Genomic DNA, 17,997 nt, shown 5'->3' with positions numbered 1-17,997 from the left:
AACTCAATCTCCAGCTCCCCTTTCTTCCCAGGAGGAGCTCAGACTAATACAAAGCCCCCACCCTCTAATCACATTGTCGGTCTTTCTGATGACCTAACCCTGTTCTAAATCATCCCACAGTAGCATAAGCTCAGGTGTAACTAGAGGTTACCTCCCAGGAACCACCAAGGGCAAAAGCCGGACAAATTCTGCATCACACAACAGTTCTGTCCTGGGGGAGAACATCGGCTCTGCAGTGAGACTGGTCTGAGTTTGACTTTCTGCTGTGTGACTTTGGGAATCTACTTAACCTCTCTGAGCCTCAGTTTCCTCATCTAAAAAGTAGAGATAATAATACTGTTATTAGTATATAGAGATCAGCACCATTCAAGAGAAGTATGATGCCAGTTACGACGTAACAAATCTTTTTCTCATAGCTGCACTTTAAAAAGGAAAAAGAAACTGGTAGAATTAACATTACTTATATATTTTACTTAGCTCAACCTGTCTAGGATAGCATCATTCCAATATGTAATCAATAGTAAAACAATTATCAATGCAATATCTTACATTCTGTTTTGTACAAAGTCGTTGAAATCCAGTATGTATCTTACACATATAGCACACCTCAGTTTGGACTCGTCTCATCTCAAGCCCCATGTTGACTCACGGCTACTATATTGGGTAGCGGCTGCAGATAGAGGTGACTACTGTTATCTTCATTAAATGAGTTAATGCTCAGTGCCCATTTTACAGATGTTCCCTATAATGCGTGTGCGTGCACATGCGCACACACGTGTCGAGGCAGTGACCGAGGCCTAAACTCTAAGGTGCTCTAAGCCGTGTGTCAGGCAGCTCCCACAGAACATCAAATAGCCATTCTCTTCTCCGGAAAAGAAACACTTCAACTTGGAGGAGAGAGGCTCTTGGATGAATTATCCACAGTGTGCTCTTTTATTCGCAAACTCCATCTCCCCAACGCACATCTTGATACTGGCAAAATCAAGTAACCATGGACAATAGTTTTCAATGGGAAAAGAAGCCCTGAAAGCAGCCGGGTGGGGGGGAGTCTCAAGGAACTCTGAATGGCTGGGGAGTGGGGAGCAAGAAGAACTGCAGGGCGGAGCTTTGACTCATGAAGTCACTGAGTAGCCCCTCTGCTCCCCCTCAGGCCACCTCCCAGCGTCACCGCCCAGACACCAGCAAGTGTACCTGCCCATCACCCAACTCGTCACTTCCTGGAAAATGCTCCACATTGTAAATCCAGAAGAACGTCATGAGCAGGAGATTGATTTCAAGGTAATTATTTAGGTAGCTTTGTAGCATCTGATTCTCAGGACCCAAAACATAATCAAAGTGTTTTTTTTTCTTTTAAAGATGCAGATATTAATAGGCAAGCTCTGTCTCTTCGAATAGTGGTGCCCCACCTTCAGCTTCTCCCAACCTTTATAACCAAGAGCTGCCCATCACCCTGCCATTCATCTAATTCAGTCAATTCTCAACGGAGCGAGGGTGAAGGTTCCAAGCCACCCTTAAGGTAGGAATGAAGAGATTCACCTAATAAGGGCAGACAAATGCATTTTTACATAATATGCAAGATTAATTATAATAAACTCAACCCAATTCACATACTTCATCAAGAAAGACAAGCTAATTATCTGTCAGAGAATTAGCTCCTATTTAAAGGGCATTTTACCTTAATTTGGCAAAAAGAACTAATGGGAATAGTCTCTCCATCCTGATGTATTCTTTTGACTGCTTAAGCATTCAGAAGACTTCAGCACTGCACTAAAACCCCAGGGTTCAAAAAAAGGGGGGAAAGGGGTAGGGGCACAAACACCTATTAACACCTCACAAAATGTAACTCTCTCTGTTGTTATTCACAAGGATGTCCCTTTCAAAGCATCTTATCAACAGCATCAAACTGGGAGTGACTCAGATTTATGAAACAAGGAGGTGGCAATGGCCCTGCCAGATCGTTCACTTCCACAATAGCTTCTGGTTTTTTAATAGTGGAGGCCCCAAACTTCCTCACTCTGCCCACCAATGCAGAAGCCGGAGATTTACAGCACACGCCTCAGGGCATGTGTGTTGCACACACAATCGGAATTTGTGCAAAGATCTGTGATGAAAGATAAAGACTTTCGTACAAACCAATAACTTTAATAGGGAGTTGGAGCTTGTTTTCTGAAGGGAAAAGCAGGAATGAAAAAATGAAGGGGGATTAGGGGGGTGGAAATAAACCCAAGGGGGCTGGCCCCGAGCTTCCATTCCTCAGTGGAAAAGCAGAGAAGCTCCCAAACAAGGGATTCCCTCCAGAGGTTTCTCTTACAATATCAAAAACTTGGAAACAATCTTAACTTCATGAATAGGCAAATGTGGTAAGTAAAATGTGATACATCCCATAAAATAAGACACATTATAACATTCAAAGAGAACCTATGATGACTAAACAGGAAGCAAAAGTACTTGCAATATAAAGTGAAAATGAATTTCAGTTTCTGTATGAAAAACTCTGCAAAATATGCACAAATATGGGTAAAGAATGCAGAGAATATGTAAAAGTGAAACTAAGCCAGTCAGGGAGATTAGTATGTCATCTAATTTTTCTTTCTAAAATTTTCTTAATAGTCCAACAATGGGTATATAATTGAGTCTTTGCTAAGACTTAATTTTATAAGATTTCCTTACATAGAAATAGTATTATTTTCCAGTATGGTGTTGATTCAGAAAAAAGTCCTGATGTAGTTATCTATCCACCCCACTAGAAACACCGGGTTTTTCCAAACCTTTAAACAAAAAATAATCTACCAAGCATCAAAGAGTTGTTTCTACTTAACATTGCACCAGTGGCGATGTCAATTCCTTTGACTGTATTTATTACTCATTTATCCCTTGGAGATAAATATATGGTGATGAATTTTTATGGCAGATATATGATATAATTATGGTACATTTGTAATATATGTTAGCTATCATGTGTCTGGCATTGTATATGAATTATCTAATTTAATCCTCAATCCCATGAGAAAATTGTCATTACCCTCCCTATTTTATGGATAGGAAAACTGAGGCACACCAAACTTATTTTGCTCAACTTCATGCTATTAATAAGTGATGAAGTTAGGATTCAAACTCAGCAGTCTGGTTCTAGAATCTGTGCTGTTAATTTACTATATCCCCTCTGCTAGAAAAGATACAAATTTCTAATAGGAAAGCTGAATACAAATGCAAATCGGCAGACCGATTCATTGAGAAGTCACTTAATCACCTTGTTACAAAGGGGAAGGGAAAGAAAACATGAAGCAACCTGGCCAAACACTTGGACCCACAGGATCTGCTTATTTAATAACAACTCAAATTCAAACCAAAGGATTATACTCCCACTGGGATTTAAAGGATAACTACTGTACAGAGAGTTAGGAAACATGGATTCTATGCCAGTTCTGCTACCAGCTACTTATGTGCTCTTGGGTAAGTAATCAGTTTCCATATCTGTAAAATGGGACAGTTGAAACAAATGCTCAATAATTCTGTCTGAATGAATACTACTTCAAGCACAGGGTTCCCAGGGGTCCATCCTGCTATCCTTCAAGGATGTGAATCATGCTTTCTCTACGGTCTGTCCCTGCCACACTCCCAGATTACCTGAGCTGTATTTGGAGGCTTAGACTATAGAGAGGAAGAAGAAAGATAAGGAGAGGAAAGCAGAAGAGGAAAGCAACAGTTAGTAAACAGTTTGATAACATTCTTTTACACTTATCCCAGAGAATTCACTTTCCCAAAGGTAATGATAACCAGCTAGAAATTCTTTCTTCACACACTTGAGGGGGAAAAGAGACCCCATAGTTAATATATTATCCACACTAATAGAACGGATAATGATTATAAAACATAAGCAATCAAATACCATTGGATCTTAGAGTCTTTGGGATGTAGTCATACATACCCATCAAACATTCCTTCTTATTCACTAATATAATTTCATACCTGTCTTCCTTCTCACTTATCTACTTCCCACTCTAGAAAGGAAGTATATTAATATGGGCAAAAGAAGGAAGCATCATTCTCATATCCACAGGCTACTAGGAGAAAGCATTCTAAAGTCCCCCACACTGAAAATACATGGAGCAGAAACCTCAGAGCACTATGCCCGGTCGCTGCCAGGCACCAGCTGAGTGACCTTGACAAGTGCCTGCACCTCTCTGAGTCTCAGTCACTCATATGTAGACTGGAACGTTATCATGAGACATAATGCTCTGAGCACAGAGTCCGCTAAGACAGCAAACATTTCATAAATGCTAGAAATAATCGTTGCGGGTTTCAAACATTTGTTTCGTTGATTGGTTGCTCTAGTTAGAAGTCTCTGCCATGACCAAAGTTTGAAGTTTCCAAAAGCCGTGATATAATTCAGGGTGAGGTCATTGGAAAGCCAGCTCTTCCTTGAGGACACAGTCAGCCACTCTTAGCACTGGAACTTTCAGTTGAGGACATACAAGAAAATGGGCAGGGGGGGAAGTATCGTAACCAAGGACACTTCATAGATAAAGCGCAAAGTGACCCTAAGGAATGAGATATACAGTGCACTTGTAAATAAACATGTGGCCAGCCTGGAAAGAACCTGGCCTTTGAGATCCTTAGAACTGGGTTTTAATACTTGTTCTGCAACTCACTGGTTAATAATCTGGGGGGAGAAATATTGAATCTCCTCCTCCGATTCCTCTTCTGTAAAACTGGGAATCTAAAACCTCTCTCAAGGAGTTGTGCTGAGAGCTAAGGAAGACATGTATGTGACAGCCCAATGCCCAGCACATAGAAAGCAGTCAATCGCTTTCATTTTTTTTCCCCCAAACTATCTGGAAAATAATTTTCCAATTTTGAGGATGATAGGTTGGTCAGACCCAGAGTAGTTATATGTGATTAAATGGTGTTCCACGGTCAGAGTAAAATATCACTTCAAGAGAACCATCAGAGCATTCTTATAAATCTTATCATAAAAATATGCTATTTAATAAGACTAGAAATACAAGACCCAAGAAAATGTCCTCTATCCCTTCAAGGAAGCTCCCCTTAGAAGTCTGTCTCATCTTATTATTTTAAGAGGGACGCAGACACGCTGTAAGAACTAATGACAGTAATTCACAGTCTTGAAAACTGGAACCCAGGACTCCAGTGCAGGAGCAGGAAGATCCTGTCTCTGACTCTGAGAGGACCCTGTGCCCTCACACTTCTGTTCCCTCTATACCCCTGTTCCTCCTTCCTCTCCTCCCAATCTGTTTTCTCTTCCCACTTGCCAGTGGCAACAGCTGGTGATATTTAGCCCAGGAGTAGTGGACCCCGGGGCATGATGCAAAGAATGTGGGATTCTTTCTCCCATAGAATAAGCATCAAGTAGTAAAGCACTGGACAGTAAGGTTCTGCCACAGAGTGGTGACAACCTCCTTACCCAGGGACACAAAATAAAATCACTTGAGCTCACATCATAACGGGAGAAGCTTACGCCCCTCAAAGGGAGGACAGCCTGACACTGCCCCCTGGATCAGACAGCTTCATCTATTTGCTTGATTGAGAATTGGGCAACAGATGCCTGACGGGGGTCCACCGGGTGGGAAGACAAAGAAAACCAAACCCTCTGTCCAAGCACTCGGGAAGAGTTTAGCTTTGTTTTGTTTTCCATGAAATTCAGTCTTAGGGGGGCAAAACACACAACGAGTAGGCCCTCACCACAATTAAAACATTAAGGCGAGACGGATAATGTGATGAATCTGCAAACCTTTTCTTCCTGATAGTGATCTTGCCCTTTGCCAGAGGCAGAGCATGGGGTAATAGCTTTTATCTTATATGAAAATACCAGGCTGCACGGCTCATTTCTTTATCCAAAAGCATAGGCTCAAGTTTCCTTTTCCTTTAAGTTCCATAAAATATGGGTTTTGTTGTGGGGGGGTATATATATATATATATATTACCCCCCAACTTTTAAGTAATAATAGATGATGCAGACAATAGGCTGAGAAAAAAAGGATGCTAAGACCTTCCTCTTAGCTTATGGATGAAAACATCTCGAGTCAAAGACTTCATAATTAGAAAGGACACTACATCAACATGAATATAAAATGTATATTTTGAAATGTTCTACAATGAAATTCAGGCTGTGGTTCATCCTTATTCTTTTCTCTTCCCTCCCATTTTTCTGAATTAGTAAGGTTATATGATATTAATATAGAGTATATAGTACATGGATACATAGCCACAGAAAATTTGCCCAAGAGGAACCCACATGGTTTAGGGAAAATAGCACAGGCTTCAGAATGACAGACACTTGTGTTTTCATTCCAGCCCTTTCCCTTAGAGTGGTTTTTAATTGTACTCGCAAACTCTTTTTTTTTTCCTAAGCGAGCCAAAACCTTGTCTTTGAAATACCATTTACAGTGTTTGTTTGCTTAGCATGTCCTCTTTTCATAGAGAGCATGCAGGAAAAAATAAACACAGGGCTTGTCCCTATCAGCAACATGTCCCAAATTAGTGAGGTTCAAATTACAAAGTTCCACTCCAATGCACAGAGGCGGCCTGTCAGCCCTGAGCTTCTTGAGGCAGAGAGAGAATGTATGTTTCCTTTTCCATTAAAAAACCGACAAAAAAAAAAAAATTCTTTTCCGATCAAGACTTCAGAAAGAAATTCTGTTGGCCCACAAAGATGTGCTTAGAAAAGGCCAGACTCTATCTTGAAAGGGAAAAAAAAAGGAGAAAAAAGCCAAAGGCCACACAAACATGTACTTCCCAGGAGAATGATATTTCCTAAAGATAAACTGCTCCCTAAACAAGATTGTGTAGCAATAGAGGATGAAGAATCCGAACAGGTACATGATCTTCAAGGTGGAAAGGATGTGGAATACTAGCCTGGTCCATATATGCTCTCATTCTAATATTTGGAGTATCAGAGTTATGATGGCAGATACCTCAGCCTGAAGACCAGTGTCTAGCACATAGAAGGCATTCAGTAATATTTGTTGAAAAAAATGAATGAATCTCCTGTACCCACAAGGCTGTACATCCGTGGAACCCAACCGACCCAAAAGTCCCTAGAAACCTGAAACACTTGGGTACGGGGGCGCATTTTGATAAATGTTTTCCAGCTCTTCCTGAAACCAGTAAATTCCCTAGAAGATGGGATTAACATCATTAACATTTGTCCTATATTTCTATGATCCAGGTAAATATCAGGACCATGAGTCTGCTGGTTTCAAAACACTTAGGTCCTTATACTTCTGGGCTGAAATCTCAAAATTCAAGAAAAAAGGTATCAGTACTCAAAATGATTGATTAAATATATTATCTTACTTTATATTTGTATGCTATACAATAGATACTGTTATCATTAGATAATAATACACACACACGCACACACACACAATCAACATATCAACCTGGCAAGACCTATTTTTTGCACTAAGGCTCTGAAATTAATCATGCATGTGACACTGGATGAGCAATAGACCTCTCTAGGCCCCAATTCTGTAACTGCATAATGAGAAGACTGGACGAGATGGATGGTTCCCAAAGTTCGCTGCACGTTAGAACCACTTGGGAGCTTTTAAAAGTCTTGATGTTCCAGCTGGACCCCAGACCAGTTTAATGAGAATCTCTGGAAGTGGGAACTGAGCATCCCAGGTTTTAAGTTGCCCCAGGTGATTCCAAGGAACAGCCTTCAGTGAAGACTCTTGGACTAGGTGACCTCTAAGGCCCCTTCCTATTCTAAAATCTGAGGTACTTGAGTTCAGAAGAGGTGACATGACCTCTCCTGGCATTAGAATTTCTGCCCCTTGTGTGTCGTGTACCTTTATCTACCTACTAGAATTAAATTGCCTAGGGACGGGACTTCCCTGGTGGTCCAGTGGTTAAGACTTCACCTTCCAGTGCAGGGGGTGCAGGTTCAACATCTGGTTGGGGAGCTAAGATCCCACATGGCTTGTGGCCAAAAAACCAAAACATAAAACAGAAGCAACACTGTGACAAATTCAATAAAGACTTCAAAAGTGGTCCACATCAAAAAAAAAATCTTTAAAAAAATGATTTAAAAAAACAATTGCCGGGGCTTCCCTCGTGGCGTAGTGGTGGAGAGTCTGCCTGCCAATGCAGGGGACACGGGTTCGAGCCCTGGTCTGGGAAGATCCCACATGCCGCGGAGCAACTAGGCCCGTGAGCCACAATTACTGAGCCTGCGCGTCTGGAGCCTGTGCTCCGCAACAAGAGAGGCCACGATAATGAGAGGCCCGCGCAGCGCGATGAAGAGTGGCCCCCACTTGCCGCAACTAGAGAAAGCCCTCGCACAGAAACGAAGACCCAACACAGCCATAAATAAATAAATAAATAAATAAACAAACAAACAAACAAACAAACCCAAAAGTTAAAACAAAACAAAACAAAACAATTGCCTAGGGACTACAACACATTTCCATGCCCATACTCCTCCCCAGCAATGCTGAGCCAGGGAGTCTGGCTGCCGATAACACTGGGATGAAGGAAGCAGGGGCAGCTCCTGGTCAGAGGCGCACGCCAGCTCCTGAGAACACAGGCACCACCAGGCTGCATGGCAGACAGCGTTTCTGCTCCTGTGATTTTGCCAAATCTCCCTTCCTCTACCCTGCTTTTTCTCATCTAAAAGCATTATCTACCACTGCTAGGAGAGGAGTTTCTTGAACTTGTCCTTGAGAAGCCAGATGGTTAACTTAACTGATCTGAATGGTTGAGGACAAGTGGTTCCTACTTAACATGCGCCCTAGTGCTGTGCTCAGAACAAGGGCCCATTCCCCTCCCGCCCAGCACCCCCCCAGTCTTATGGAAGAGGTTCTGAAAGGCCATGGGGGGTAGGGGAGCAGAGCCCAGGGACCTGATTTACTGAGAGCGATCTACGTGCCAGACACTCTATTTACATTGTCTGAGTTCATCCTTGATGTTGGAATTATCCCTGTTGTACAGTGAAGAGAAACGGGCTCGGAGGGGTAACCTGAGTTGCCTAAGGACACCCCAGCTGGTCAGCAGAAAAGCCTCGGTTGGAGCTCAGGTGTAAGCGAGCTAAATGCCACTCTGCTGAGCACACAGTGAACAGGGAACAGCTTTTCACTTTCAATTAGGAAGCAGAATAGTACATCCAAAAGCTTAGAGAGGGTATAGGCAAATGTGAACCAATTCAGGGGAGGGTTCAAGACTCGCTTAAAGACATGAGAGGGTCTTTCAGTGAATTTCCTCCTTTTCCCTCCACTGTCCATCTCATCACAACTCAAAGCTTCGAGAACTTCTCAAGATGAAGCACACTGCCCCTCCTTCCACCTCCCCTTTTATAGTCAGACTACAATCCTTACTCCAAAAATAAATCAGCCTGATGAGAGGCCAGAAAAAGCAAAGCTTAATAGTTTTATACTTTCATTATTTAGTTATGGGACATTCGTTGGACAGATTTATCATCACGTTTTTACAAACTCCCTTACAAATAAATAATTCTAGGATATGCCCAAATTACTCTGGCCTCCTGACCCAACATGTCTTTGTAATTACTTGGCACTCCAACTATATGCTACTTAAATTAGGTAACAGTCACCAAGTTATTTTTAAGCCCTAGCAACCAACACACACACACACACACTGCTATACCTAGCTTGTTATCTGCACTCCTTTGGAAGAGGAGCCAAAATTGCACTTTTACTGATACCATCATTTCTGTTCGACCAACAGTAATAATATGAAGCTACATGTACTACGTGTTCACCCTGTATGAGGAACTGTTCAGGACACTTTGTACCCATTAATTCATTTAATATCTAAACTACCACCATGAGACAGCTACTGTTATATCCTTTTTGGTAAATGAGGAAAGCAAGGAAGTAAGTGAAGTAGCCATCAGTCAAGGGCACAGAGCTAGTAAGGGGCGAGCCAAGACCAGAGCCCAGACAGGCTGGATGCCCAGTCCTGCCTGAATCTCTCCTCCATTTGCTGTAAGGCTAATATTCAGCATGTTTGGATGTTCAACAGAAGCTCAGAATAACAAACTTGTGGATATACATTATGCCCTTATTTCACCTGTTTAAAAATAAAAAAAAAAAAATCCTCCTAACATCCCTGACAGACACGAGGAAGACTTTTGTTCCCCTCACAAAACAAAGGAGGAAAGAGAAAGAATTATTTCCCCAGGGTCTCTGACTTCTGAGCACAGACCTTCACTTTGTTATCAGACTCAGCACTGCCTACAAGTGTTTACTTCAGAGCCCTTTTTGACTATGGGAAAATGCGCCATCTATGTTGTTCATCTCAGGAGTTTCAAAGGAAAGTTTTCTAGCGTAAGAAACTAACTCTCTCTGTCATCGAATCTTCCCTACGCATCAGTCTCCTGAATTGATGCTCTCTCTTCCCCCTCCCTCCCCCCAGTAAATGTCTCTGATACAGAGGCAGGACTGTTGGAGGACGAAGCAATCAGTCACTCTTTTGTTTTGTGACAGCACAGAGCAAGTACAGGCACGGGCCCTGACAGACCCTCGTGGAAGGGGAGCATGATAGACCCCCAAGGAGGTGCCTGGAAACCTCCCACTCTGAGGGCGGGACGCTTCTCCAGAGACCTGATAGCCAGTTAGTCAGAGTGGAATTTCAAGCTCGAAAGTCTCTCAACAACGGGCACATGACACCAGTGTTTAGGAGTGAAAATATTGTCCATACTATACTATACAATATTCCCAGCCTTCTTAATTTGAAAACATTAAGTTTAAACATGAAACATATTGAAATACATTTCAAATATTGTCTATACTCTAAAATCTTTCAACAACCAGGAAAAGAAGAGACAGCAAATAGGGCAAGTGTTAATAATTGTTTAATCTGGGTACTAGGTATATGGGTGCCCATGATAATCTTTTCTATGTTTCTCTATATTTGAAATACTTCATAATAAAAATGTTAAAGGCATAGACTGTCTTTAAAGAGGAGGTGATAGGAGACTATCCTTTCCTACATAGGTAAATGACAAATTATTTCCCTGAACACAGCCTTGCTAAAAAGAAAGGGAGCCTTATAAACATCATAGCAAAGATGGTAGCTCTCATTATGAAAAATCCAGAACTGTCTAGCCTCCTTATTGAGTTGGGTGAGAAATCACATTAAACATCAACTTTGGGTAAAACAGCTTGTAATTCTTTCAAAGACTTTGCAGGTCTCTAAATATTTATTCATTCGGATCATTTTTTGCCAGGTTGAATAGAAGCACAGGTCTGATGCCATTTATTCTTCGGAAGATGAGAATAAAACAGAGATTCAGACATAGGTCACAACAGGGACGGGACTGTAAATTAGAATAGTAACTTAATCCCAGGGGCTTCTGCGCCTCTGATCAGTTTCTTCCCAACCTGACACAGCATTACTAAAATGGTATCTGAGCAGCCGCTCTACTTGACAGGCAGCACCAAAAATGGAGAACATGGCATTGAAACAGGGGGACATAAAACTTGGACAGGGAGGGTAGCAACCGGTGTTTACAAACATAAACCAGAGAATCAGATGGGTCAGCCATAAATTACCCGAGATTATACTGAAATCTCTGAAGATAAATTAATGAAGCCTTAGAGGTGTCGACATTAGATTCTAACTACCCCCACCCCATATCTACCCTACAAAAGTCAATCATTCCAAAATGGTACCACCACCACTCTTGCTAAAATAAAATCTTACATCACTAATGGAGGGGGTTACTAAAATAAACCTCAGCAGAGAAGCCAGACCAGAATGGTCTGCTTGACCCACTCAAGAACCTAGGAGAAGTTGCTGGCTATGCCTTCTGAGAGATGCTGACCCCACTTTTCACCTCAGTGGTGCTATGGTATTAACGTTTGGTTTACCCAGATGAAAGGGTAGCTAGGGGCATTCTAATATCAATCTCTTTCCCTTCCTTCCCATCGTGGTCCCAATTTTAGGCCATTCCTCCAAAAGAGACCAAAATAATAATGACAAAAATAATGAAGTAGATTACTGCCTCTTTTGCTCCTGAACTACATATATTCAACCAAATTCCCAGATATTTGAAGAAAGAGCCCCCCAGACTACAAGTAATCCAACCTCTACCACCAGTGTGTCTTCCAGGTCGACCGCCGCTGTGTCTCACCAAACCGAAAATGATGAGCCCTAACAGCGGCCTCCCAGGCACCCAGTGGTGAGGTCAGCAGCATGTCTGGCCCCGCCCCATTGAGGCAATCTTCCTCACTGACACTGAGGAACAAGCGCAGGCTGCCCAGGCTCTCAGCTGCATCCACCGGAAAGGGGGAAAGGAACCCCACTTTGATCAGTAACACCTAGGAGATTCATTGCCCGGTGACTGACAAGCCACACCCATACACAACAATGCCCACGGCAAAGTAGAGGGTAGAATCTACAACTCCTCCTAATCACCCTATGTTCATGTCCAGGGTCATCTTCATGTGGATTATTTGATGCCTGGCCTCAGATCATACAGACACAAAAGGTCTGCTTTCCCTCAATGACATCTACTCTACATGAGCAAGAGACCACCCTCAAGATCATTGCATTGGTTCTCCCTTTCTTGGCTCCCCAAGACAAACTATTACAAATGGGAAGTTTGTAGACTGTATGTTCTCATCCAAAAAAGATGAGACAAGCCAAGATCACGGGAACAGAACGCTAGCTGGGTAAACCTACTGGGAATCACTCAAAGTCAGCCAAACAAGAATACAAAACAATAAAATACAGGGGTACACAGAGGAAATCTGAGCATATTTGTAACCCCAAGAAAACCCATCAGCAACAACAAAAAAATACCTGGGAGCTGCTGGGAACTCTCTGGATGCAATGTCCATGATGTTCTCCTTCTCCTGAGAGCCCACCAGCCCAAGGAAAGCCATACGTTTGTGCTAGCTGAGCCCAACAAGAGCAGGTTTGAGGGCAGTAAGGGTGGGCAGAGGGAATGATGTCAAAGACATTCAGAACTGTATTTCTAAGAACACTGCTTAACAAAAGGCAGAATGCACCACTGGGAAGACAAGAAGAAGAATGGCAGAGCTGGCCCACAAAGGCAAAACTACTAACTTGCTCAGCCCAATGGCCTGTTGCAATTTAAATATGCAAGGTGTTCAAAGGAACCCAGCAACGTCATTGGTCTACACACTGCATGAGACTGGCTGGTGATGTGGCCCAGACTGTATGCCTTGACTCAACACACAAGGGAAGAGAAGAAATAAGATGCCTGTCTCTCACTACCACCACTACCCCCTGACAGAAGACACCGAAGATGAAGCGTGGTGTGCGGTGCCCCAAAGGATGGCATCCGAGGGCAAAGAGGCACACCTGGGTTGGATACGGGACGCGGGCTCCACTGCTAGGTTAGGCAATGCTGTGTGGAAGGAGCCCAGAGACCACGGAGCAATTAATTCCTGCTGCCAGGGCTCAGCGACACTGACCTGCCAGTTATTCTGTGCTCAGTGGGGCAAGTGACCCACCACCCCATCTTGGGAGGAGCCACGATGCCAACGGTTGTCAGGTGATGCCAGAAGGAACAATGGGTTGGGGAGTATTTCATAAAAATGACTCTGTCCCTTGAAGCTTTGGCAGAGGAACAGATGTTTGGGGTGAACTTATACTTTCTGAGGGGGCCTTAGAATAAGGCTCTCTGCCCTTCCTGAAGGTCACTTTCAGAGAGGTGAGAAAGAGGAAGAATTTCCCACAAAAAAACTGGTACCTGGAGGTTTACTTGTAGTTCACCACAGTTGCGGTTTCCTCTGTTCCATCAACTTTGATTAAGTCTGAGAGACAAGAACTTTCCAGCTAGTTTGACTGGAATAGAACTACCAGACCAGGCATGACTGGAGATGCCATCTGGTGTCATAAAGCCCCTTTATAGAAAGATGAGAAAACAGTCTCCAAGAGGGGAAATGACTTGCACAATGCAAATGAGAAGGTGAATCAAGACTAGAGCCCAGATCTTCTGGCTTTCAGTTCAAGGCTGCTGGGTTTCTCTCCCAACCCCAAAATAATTAAGAGAGGGCACGGAAGGGAAGACAAGAAGAAGAAAGGCCATTCTGGTTTTTTTGTAGGAGGATGCTGGTACTTCTAAGAGAAAACCCAGGCTTACCAGGACTGCGCTCGGGGAGGGGGTGGGGGCATTACCTTTCAACACCAGAGGTTCTTTGCCTTCTCTCTTCAGGGACTCGAGGACTATGTGGAGGGGCTGGGAGGGCATCACTCGGCTCGGCTCATTGGTATTCTCATCATAAACTATAATTTCTTTGGAAAAGATCCTCTTGAAAGAGTCCTTGCCTTCCCTACAGGAAATCAAGTCTAAGACAGTGATCTTGCCCTGCTGCAGTCTCCGCCGGCTGATCTTATCGGCACAGTTAATGTGGACAGCTCCTTGGATGTGACTCTTGTTGTACTCCATGAAGGGCCGGCAGTCAATGATGACAGGGCCCTGGCTCGGCAGGTGACTCTTGCTGCATTTGGTCATCTTCTTTGCCAAGTCATTGGGGTAGATTATTTTGATGCTGGCTAGCTGCTTGGGGGTCCCTGACACAGGGCTGCCCACCCCACCTGATGGACTTAGAGAGCCTGCATTCTCACTGTTGTTGACCATCTGGTTGGCCGGGCAGGTGGTAGAGCTTCCAATGGTGGTGGTGGTGGTGGTGGTGGTGGTGGTGGTGCCGGCGGCAACGGCTTGGGTTGGGGCCTGATTGTCCTTGTCGTAGGTTGCCACAGTGCAGCAGCTGGCACTGCTGCATCCACAATTCAGGGAGCGGGCAGAGCCGCTGGATGAGGGCATATACGTCAGATTCGCAGCCTTTAGGGACACAACGGTGGTGGCGATGACAGGAGGGTGGCTGGTACTGCCAGGGGTGGCAGAGCCAAGGTAGCTAGAGTCTAAACAAAGGTTGAGATCCTGAGGTCGCACAGGCCTAGACAGTGCCACCACTACCCTGTCGTCTAAAGGAGACGGAGGCATGAGGAGGCTGAAAACTGGCAATTCAAGAAGAACTCAAGACAGTCTGTAAAGAAGGGGAGGGGGGAAAGAAAGAATAAAGTCACGTGACACAAAAGGCAGTCGAATCCAATCCCTGGGAAAGGGCTTTGCATCCTTCTGAGCAAAGTCGTCCTAAGTGCCCTTTATCCTGTCACTCTCAAAGCCTGAAGCTCACTGCTATGGATTCAAAGAGGATGCAAACCTGAGGACCCCCCAGTCCCCCCAAGAAGGACTTCTTGCTAAGTCTAAGGTTAGATGTAAAGTCTATGCAAATGTTGATGGACAACCTTTCACGACTCACATCAAAGTTCAGCCTGAGAAAAGGTAAAAGCACAAAGAATTAGAAAAGCTGAAGACAGAAGGGAAGGCTCTTAAGAGGCATCTCTTCTGGGCCTCATCTCCTGGGCAGAAGTATAATGCAACCGTCTGAGAAAGACCCGTGAGTCCACCCGTGCATACTTTCCATGTAATTCCTTCACCCACTGCAAAGGCAAAGGAATGACCAAGAGTGCTGGCATGGTTCACGGGAATATACGGCAGCTAAATATACATCAGGGGTGGATGTCAACTTTCTGCACATCAAAATGAAAACATCCCCCTAGGTGAATCTCTTTAACTGCCAGCTATTCTTACTTTCCATTCTACTGAGTCCTTTGAAAAGCACAACAAAGTCATATTAAAACCTCCGATGTTTCCAATTAGCTTCTTATAAATTAATCTGCATTTCCTCTTTCATTACAAACTAGTCTCCTAGAATGAAGCCTCAAGCCAAGCAGCCAGGTCTGGAAACCCCAACTCTGGCAGATCCATCCCTTGGATTGCTCCCTCCACTTCTGCCTTTAAGGAAAGGACCACTTCAACTCTCCTCCCTCCTTCTTTCCCCACAGGCACATCCTAGAGATCCTCTCAATGGGAAGCAGCCGCTATGCATAATCTTTCAATCCCACACAGATATCCCCCCTCTTCAAGAGGATGGATTCATTAAGAAGACTTCCCAATGAGCCCGTCCCTGTGGGAAGTAAAGAGTTGCTCAGGGGTCTACCTCCTGTCTCATGAGAGGGCGCGTGCAAAGGGACAGTTCCTTCCTCCCCGTAGGCACAGGGGCACTCCACACCCGGGCCCTGATGGCTCCTGTCCTATTAGACATACACACAGAAAAGAACCCAAACCCCATGCAAGGGTAGCTCATCTAAACGAACTTTAAGAGATGTCTGGAAAAATGTCATCGAACTTCCCTCTACACAGGACTGTCACCACTTCCTGACACAGAGCCAAAGTGTCACAGGCAGAATCCACACATACACACACACAGGGGCACGCATCTATCACATCCACAGATCCCCACCGACTCAGCTTTCTCTCACCACCTTTGGATGGGCAAGAAGGATCCAACCTCTTTTCTCCCTCCCTTCCTCTTTTCTTCCCTCCCTTCTTTCCTCCCTTGCCCTCCCTCCCTCCCTCCTTCCCTCCCTCCCTCCCTTGCGTAGTATTTTTTGAAGAGCAAGTACTATTCCAGAAGCTATAACTGTTTCCCAGCTGGACCAAGCAGTGAAAGTCTTTGCTATTGTGTTACCTGGTAGGGTACGTCCCAGGATCAACAGTCCATTTCCCTTGAAAGGCACGCGTAAGCGTGTTCACGGAGACACAAGCTGGGACCCCCACCTCCACACGGAGTGCGCGGCGCACACACACACTCTCTCTCACACACACGCGCGGAGTGTATAAAGAGATCTGCATCCCTGCAGCAGAGGGTCGGGCGTAAATATATATTGCCCGTGAAACCATCCAGACTAGCCTAGGAAACCTCCCAGAGAAATACTGAGCTATCCCCTCTCCCTCGCTAGTCGTCCTTCCACCTCTAGTCAGGGGCTGGAAAGAAAATTAAGTGGTTAGAGAATGCTCCTTCCCCACTCCAGGGGCACTTAACATCCCCCTTCGCAACATAGCGCACTAACAAGTCCCTGGCATTTAAAACTGCCGCAAAGCGTCCCAACAAACCTCATTTTTTCCTCGCCCCCAATCCAAGTAGACTGCAGATGAGAGTAAACGCACAGGGCAGCGTGAGCCAACAGCCGGAACCCTTTAACCTCACCTGCTGTGGCTCTTCTGTGAGCATCGCAACACACACACACACACACACACACACACACACGCACGCACACACTCACTCACTCACACTCACACCGCCTTACACTCCCGGGCTCTCAGGAGTAGCCACGGTGACTTCCACTTACTTCATAAATAAGTGTAACCCTCCACCATCTGGCGCTCCGCTTCGGCTGTGGATTCGCACATTCAGCCCTCATTCACTTGGCTTCATTGATCTCCAGCAGCAACATAGTTACTTTCTCTTTTGCTACACTGTAAATGTAAGGTTCTGAGGGGGCGGGCCAGCTGACGACCGACGGCGCGTTGGACCAATAGAAATCCAGAGAAAGCTAACCGCTACTTCGCAGCAGTCCGCGGCCAATGGGCGGCTGGAGAGGGCGGAGCCAGGGCGTGGCCTTGCCTCTTTAAGGAGGGTTTATCCGACGCCGCTTAGGGTCCACAGTGTTATAACACGGGCGGTGATGTCATTGGCAACCAATCAAAAACTTAAAAGGGCCAACTGGGGCCCGCGCGGAGCAGCTGCTCTCTATTTACATGTAAACCGAACCGGCAGGATGCAGTTAACCCTTTCCGGAGCTGGATTGTCAATGGGCTGGACTCGCCGCTCCAGCTAAAACTGGCTCTGCCCACTTGGCGGGATCCCCCTACGTCCCCTCACCCCGGGAGAGACCACGCTATTTCTTTTCCCTTCTTACTCTGGACGGATGATCAAACGTGTTGGAGTAACTTTCTACAGGCAAGTGGCAACGAGAATGATCACTCTCCCCAGCGGGAAAAACAGGTTCTCCGAGTCGCTCGACGTGACTTGATAAACCCGATTCACAGATGTCGCCGAGCCACCCGCGCGGGGGCATGCATGTGAGCCCGCGGCCAGGGGCGTCGCTTCTTCTCCAGTCCGCGGCTCGGGG

General features: G+C 44.9%; 1 protein-coding gene across 1 annotated transcript in view; it reads right to left on the bottom strand.

The window, feature by feature from the left end:
* The window catches only part of DUSP10 (dual specificity phosphatase 10), a 37,678-nt gene extending 20,383 nt beyond the window's left edge, over window positions 1-17,295 (bottom strand). The window contains exons 1-2 of the mRNA XM_068538536.1: window positions 17,215-17,295; window positions 14,134-15,005 (exon numbers count right to left, since the gene is read on the bottom strand). Coding sequence (XP_068394637.1) covers window positions 14,134-14,962 — 829 coding nt within the window. The 5' untranslated portion in view covers window positions 14,963-15,005; window positions 17,215-17,295. The remainder of the gene's footprint in view (window positions 1-14,133; window positions 15,006-17,214) is intronic.
* Between the last annotated feature and the right edge of the window lie 702 nt (window positions 17,296-17,997).

Source organism: Eschrichtius robustus, chromosome 3 (assembly GCF_028021215.1).
Source record: "Eschrichtius robustus isolate mEscRob2 chromosome 3, mEscRob2.pri, whole genome shotgun sequence".
NCBI lineage: Eukaryota > Metazoa > Chordata > Mammalia > Artiodactyla > Eschrichtiidae > Eschrichtius > Eschrichtius robustus.
The sequence above is the reverse complement of the archived record's forward strand: the minus strand, read 5'-3'. Positions and strand labels throughout refer to the sequence as shown.